This window comes from Theobroma cacao, chromosome 9 (genome assembly GCF_000208745.1).
Source record: "Theobroma cacao cultivar B97-61/B2 chromosome 9, Criollo_cocoa_genome_V2, whole genome shotgun sequence".
Taxonomy (NCBI): domain Eukaryota; kingdom Viridiplantae; phylum Streptophyta; class Magnoliopsida; order Malvales; family Malvaceae; genus Theobroma; species Theobroma cacao.
This window is the reverse complement of record NC_030858.1, coordinates 17,321,978-17,328,673: the sequence shown is the minus strand read 5'-3', so window position 1 is coordinate 17,328,673 and position 6,696 is coordinate 17,321,978. Positions and strand designations below refer to the sequence as shown.

General features: G+C 30.6%; 1 protein-coding gene across 1 annotated transcript; it reads right to left on the bottom strand.

The window, feature by feature from the left end:
• LOC18589457 (putative oligosaccharyltransferase complex subunit CG9662) lies at positions 1,494-2,337 on the bottom strand. Its single transcript, XM_018126560.1, has one exon. The coding sequence runs from the start codon at positions 2,268-2,270 to the stop codon at positions 1,743-1,745; it is 528 nt and encodes a 175-aa protein (XP_017982049.1). The 5' UTR covers positions 2,271-2,337; the 3' UTR covers positions 1,494-1,742.

The window sequence follows — 6,696 nt, the reverse complement described above, 5'->3', positions numbered from 1 at the left end:
ATTCAATCAATGCCATGCCAACTTGGCCAAACGCCAACATACATTGGTGAAATTCTAACGATATTAGGATTTGGATTGACATTAACAAATTTGAAAAATATAGACTTAATTTACACAAATTATTGTAAAAAAGATTATACCGACTTTTTCTATAGAGTAAAGGGACTGAATACATAATTTTACCAAGTTAAAAAATTGGATGTTTATTTCCGTGCACCAATAACCGAATGTAGGCACATCAAAGTTCAATTATAAAGATCACCCTGCAGACTATAAGTTTAGGACATTCTGTAGGAAAGCCTAAGAAAAGAGGAATTTGCAGTACCTCCAACCAAATGATGTATTAATATGATAGAATTGCCTATAACTTATGTGCCACAGCTTAAAGAGGGTATAATACAACACTCCACCAAAATGAAATTTGGAATATCAAATCAGTAAACCTTAACTCATATCATCATATAACAAAGAAATAACACAAAAGGCAACAAGCTTATAGAAAACCATACAGGCAACAGGTTCATATGAAAACTGCGTGCTAGCTATTAGTACAACTGCTACCCACCATAATGCATTCCAAGCATTTAATCATCTTCTGATCATTTTCATCTTAACTTTTCTTCACTATGAACTATAATTATTTATCTTTGTGAATTATAATTAAAAACAACAACAATCTCACCTTCAACAACAGCTCCTGTCAATTTGTTTGTTTAATTCAGTTTTTGCCACTCACAACTGTAAAAGTGAGATTTCAACGAGCAAGAACTATGATATGAGATTAGGGACTAGATTTTAGGAAACTCAACAAGCGAAATTAGATGGGAGAAGAAAGACTAGATAGAAAACAATAAAATTGAGCTCATTAAGTCATTTGCAGTGCATATTTAATTCTGGAAAGAGGTTTAGCATAATAAGTTTATCAAATGTGCTGTATAAACCATTAAAAATGCAGCACAACTCTAAATGCTTTTCTAAATACATTTTAATCTGATTTACTAGGGAAGTCAATTCTTCAAAATCTAAAACAGAATGCACCAATGCAACAAATGCTTCTAAGCATAATCCTATAAGTTGAACATTAGCATATATTGCAGGCAAAGGCAGCCATATCCTCAAGTTCAATACCATTATCCTGCACAGAATGCCTCAACAATCAAGTAACTGATCTACTATAAGCTTCATTCAAGTAACTTACATTTTCCCTCAGTCTCTTCTCCCTTATAACTTCCTAATGATAACTCGGAATCCACTTCTCCTAATATCTTTGTTAACATTCCCCAGTTTGTTTTGGAACACCTTTGCTTTAATAGATCCTAGTCACCGGATTCATCTGAAGAACAGTTGACTCATCAATGGAAGTTAAGTAAATTGCTTGTGATTCTACAATATCAATTTTCTAGATACATTATCTCCATCCCGTTAATCCATCAATCCAATCCATAAACTTATCCAATTACCATCATAAGCATCAAAATTCAAATCCAAAAAACAGTGGCAAAGCCAAATTGTTTCACCACTAGATTCAGGTTCCTAAATAGGGCTTCAGGACCATAAAGAACAGCCAAACCCAAAGAAGGCAAGATAAAGAGATAACCAAAATGACTTAATTTCAGTTTGAACACCAATCACAGTCGGTCCAATAACAAAAGCAGAGATACCGGAGAAGTGAAATCCATACGCCCTAACCATTTTGCAAAAATGTTCAACTAAATAAAACACCATATTAGTGAGTACTAGTTTCACCTAAGATAAGCAGGGATCTTGATCCGAATAAAGAGCGTACTCATCACATAGGCAATGACGATCGAGGAGATACCGGCAGTGGCGTAGGAGGCCTTGACACTCTTGGCCCTGTTCTTATCAAGGGCAAGATCCAAGAGGACAATCCCAATGCCACCAAGCACAAACATAAACCCGGAGGAGAGTCCTTCAATAATGTACTGACCGTTGACTCGGCCTGGAAGGAAGACAACAGGGCGGACGGAGCCAGTAGCAGGGTCTTGGGTTGAGCCGATGCCAGGGGGCTCAACGATGACGTCGTAGACGATGCCTGAGACTACCATGAAGTAAGTGAGAAGGAGGAGGGAGAAAACGGTCATAGGGGAAGGAAGTGAGAGCGACGGGAACTTGAGGCGGAGGCGCGGGGGGCGAAGGAAAGAGTAGGGGATCACTTTCAGGAGGTGAAACATTGGGTCCATCGAAAATTGGGACGAGGCGTCTGCTGGGGTGGCAGCGCTCGCAGATTGGGAATCTGGCTTCGGAGCCATTTTTTTCTGATTTCAGACGGATCTGTTTCTTTCTCCCTCTCTCTCCGATCTGTGGTCTAATCACTTTTTCGGGGTTTAATAAAGCAGAGACGATAGAAGGGGTATGTTTGGTTGAGTGGATACGATATTCTGTAATAATGGAATAGAACGCTGTTTGATTCAAATTTTGATATACGGATTTTTAGCTCACCCACCACATTAACATTAACCAAGTAAAAATAAAATTCTTTAATACTTAAATTTCAATATCAAAAAGTTTTTAATAATTAATTTGATAAAAATTAAAGTAGTTATTTTTCCCCAAAGGTGATTCTCATGTCCTTTTCTTGTTTTTAATCATTAAATCCCTAATAACGTACTTGGTTAGAGGAATGGAATAATCATTCCCCCCTATTCCTAAATTTTCTCCAATAATTTGTTTGCTTCATAGGAATAACCACTCCTAAGAATGATCATTCTTGAAGAAACTTGAATAGCTATTATCAAAGGAGAACTTAGTAAGAGTTATTCTAAAGATGAGAGAATAAGTTATAAATTTTATTAGATAAAATTACCTTTAAATAAATTTAAAAATTACCATTATAACATAAATTTAATTTCAATTTATGCATTTTCTTTCACTGTCTACCCATCTTCTACCTCTTTCATTCTCTTTCTAAAATCTTTCAATGAATGGTGGCGGTGGTACCATGTCGGTTGTAGAAAACACTGATTGGAGTTCCCTCTCCATATTTGATTGCAGGAAGTGCCACTTTAGTGCTTCCTAACTAGATCCAGCCACGAAAAGCATCAATCTGGCACTCTATTTGCCAGATCTAGCTATAGGGAGCACCAAATTGCTCTATTACACTGGCCACATCTTTGGTGGCTAGTTGGTGAGAAAAAAGAAAAAAACAAAAAATTGAAATTACTAGAATGGAAAAAACAAAAAGAAAAGCTAAATATTAATACTTTTTTTAAAATTAAATTAAGATTTAATTATAAATTTTTAATATTTTAATATTTTAAAAATAAATATTTAATATTATAATAAAAGGTATTTTTGTCATTTGTCACTTATTCCTAAAACTATTCATATCAACCAAGCATTAGAATAAGTCATAATAGCAATTCTCGTCCCACTTCATTCCCATGAATCAAATTATATAATAATTATTTCTCTCTTATTTTATTCTCACGAAATGGTTATTCCATTCTGCAAACCAAACACACCCTAAGAGAAAAGGTATTGCTGAAACCCTAAGGGCATGCTTGGATGGGAGGAATGGAATAGTCATTCCTCCCTTATTCTCATTCTTAAGATAAATCTGTATTTAGTTCAATTGAATGACTATTCTTCAGAATAACCATTCCAAGAGAAGCTTGAATAGCCATTACCAAGGCTCCCCTTGGTAATAGCTATTCCAAATTGTTAGGAATAAAAAAAAAGTTAATTAGACAAATATACCCTTTTACAATGTAAAAAATTATCTTATAAAAAAATACTAAACTTATTTTTTCTCTCTCTTCCTCACTCCTTCTCTCTCTAAAGCACAAAAGACACAAAATTTTTTACTTTATTTTCAAAAAAAAGGGAATGAAAATATTTAAATATTATTTAATATATTAATATTATTTCACTATAATAAATATTATAAAACATATTACTTAATATTATTATTTGAATATAATAAATGTAATAAAGAACATTATTTAGTATTATTTAAATTTAATGAAGAATATTTTATCTTTTAATATTAAATATTATTTAATATATAAANTAAATAAAAAAGGAAGGAAAATATTTAAATATTATTTAATTATATTATATTTTATTCATCATAATCAATTAAATTTATGAAAGCATGTTACTTAATATTATTATTTGAATATAATAAATGTAATAAAGAACATTATTTAGTATTATTTAAATTTAATGAAGAATATATTTTATCTTTAATATTAAATATTATTTAATTATAATAAAAGGTTTAATATCTTTTAGTACAAAATATTATTAAATTATAACAAAAATATGTTTGTATTTTGGTGAATATATTATTTAATTATAGTAAAATTTATTTTGATTTTATTGCTCAGAATATTTTATCTTTTAACAAAATAAATTCTTTAATTTTAATAGAGAGTATTTATTTCTCATCATAGTTTTTTTGTTTTTAATTAAAAAATCTTTAAATTTTAATAAAGGATATTTTTATCATTTACCCATTATTCCTTAACCATTCTTAAAATTATTCTTACCAACCAAATAATGAAATAAGTAATAATAGCAATTCTTATCTGATTCCATTCCCATGAACCAATTTACATAATAGCTATTTTTCTTCTATTTTATTCTCTTGGAATGGTTATTCTATTCCCATTCTATTCTTTCCAGTAAACCAAGCATGCTATAAGGGTATGTTTGATTCCTAAAATGGAATATAATGAAAATAAATAACTATTCTGTAATAATAGAATAAGAGAGAAATAATTATTATGTAATTTGATTCATGAGAATGGAATAGAAGAGGTATTGCTATTATAATTTATTTTACTATTTGGTTGGTAAGAATACTTTCAAGAATAATCAAGGAATAAGGAGGAAATGACCAAAATAGCTTTTAAATATTTAAATAATAATATTAAATAATATAAAAATAAAACAATAACTGAAACAATTAAAATAATCTTACTCAACTAAAATAATAACAATTTCTGTTCCTATGGTTATCCAAATAATAATAAAACAAATCTATATCTTTAAATTACCCTCTTCCAAATTTCACATTTTATAATATGTCAACTAAATTCATTGTATCATCTTTTTCTTTTTTGTCCTTTGGCAGATGGAAAGTTGGAATCCTTGTTATGGCTTTTTAAGGATAAGTATATGTGATGGCAATAAATTTTTTTCTCTTCTTAAGATATTTCTATCCCTCTGTCTTTCTATGTTCAAACATTCAAAAACAAATTTAATTGAAAAAAATCATAAAACTTTGTAAGAGTTGCTAACAAAACCTTAATTTGGTTTTAAAATTTATGCAATCTTCCATTTGCAAGTCATTTCAATTTTTTTCTTAACTATACACAATAAGTCATTCACTCAATTCCATCTTTTTTCTTTACTTCACTAAATCAAGAAAAAATGAGAAACACAATAAGGTTGTTTTAGAGAAAGAAGGGGTGAGGAATAAAGAGAAAAAACCATAAATGGGGTTGCTTTAGAGAAAATAGTGAGCAAGAGAGAGAAAAAAAAACCATAAATGATGCTACTTAACTTACTTTAGAGAGAAATTGAGTGAGGAAAAGATAGGAAAAATAAAAAATGGGGTTGCTTTAAAAAGGAGGAGTGAGGAAAAGAGAGAAAAAAAGAATGGATTGATATTATATAAGAAGGTAATTTTTGACATCGTAAAAGGGTAATTTCATCAAATCATTTTTTTCTTATTCCTACTGGTTTTGAATAAACATTACTAAAAGGGGCCTTGGTAATGCCTATTCTAACCCCTCAAGGAATGCCCATTCCTATGAACCAAATGACTTATTTGTTTGGTAATAAGAATATCATTCCCTTGAACCAAGTACGTTATAGAATGGCCATTCTCATAAACCAAATGACATATTTGACTAGTAATAGGAATATAAGGGGAATTGGATAGCCATTCCCTTGAATCAAGTACATTATAAGACAGAGAAAGAGTGAGGATTCTCATGTTCCTGTTATTCAGCATGTGTTGATGTAGTATTTAGCAATTCAGAATTAGGATCCCTATGAGAAAGTGAAGATGTAATTGAAGAGGAATTGGTGAATACAAGAGAAGTTTCTGATCAGATGGTTGGCGATATTGAAGTGTTGGGACAAGAAACTATCACGACCCAGTACTCCCCTGGAGCCCGTGACAACCACCGCGACGTCCCCAATAGATATTCATTGCTCGAAATGCCAACCGGAACCTCGCAAGGCTTTAATATCAGTTTTTCGCACCTCACCTATGAGCAACAGTTGTTAAGTATTATGTTTTGAGAGATTATAAACTATTTCGAAGTCAAAACAATAGAAAAATAATTTTTTTCTCATAGGGGTATTTTGGTCATTTTTTCTCAAAAATCTCGAAACTAGCTAAAAATGTAGTATGCGAGTGAAAAACACATATTTCATAATCAAAAATCAGTTTAGATGTCTAAAACATTCATTTGAAATGAAATTATGACTATTTGAATATAATAAAAATATTCAATAAAATATTCTATTTTCTTATAAAACAATATTTATAGAGTTACCGGTAAATAATTTTTGTAGCGTAAAAGCTAAATAAATTCATACATATTGTAATACAAATAACCAAAGTATAAAATTTAATTTACAGTGACACGTGGGCCCACAAACGACCAAAAGTATCCAAAGCGGTAAACCTACAGTTTTTGATGATGTAAGTCCAATTGT

Coding starts and splice junctions, on each gene's coding strand:
- LOC18589457 (XM_018126560.1), bottom strand. CDS start 2,270: ATGGCTCCGAAGCCAGATTCCCAATCTGCGAGCGCTGCCACCCCAGCA.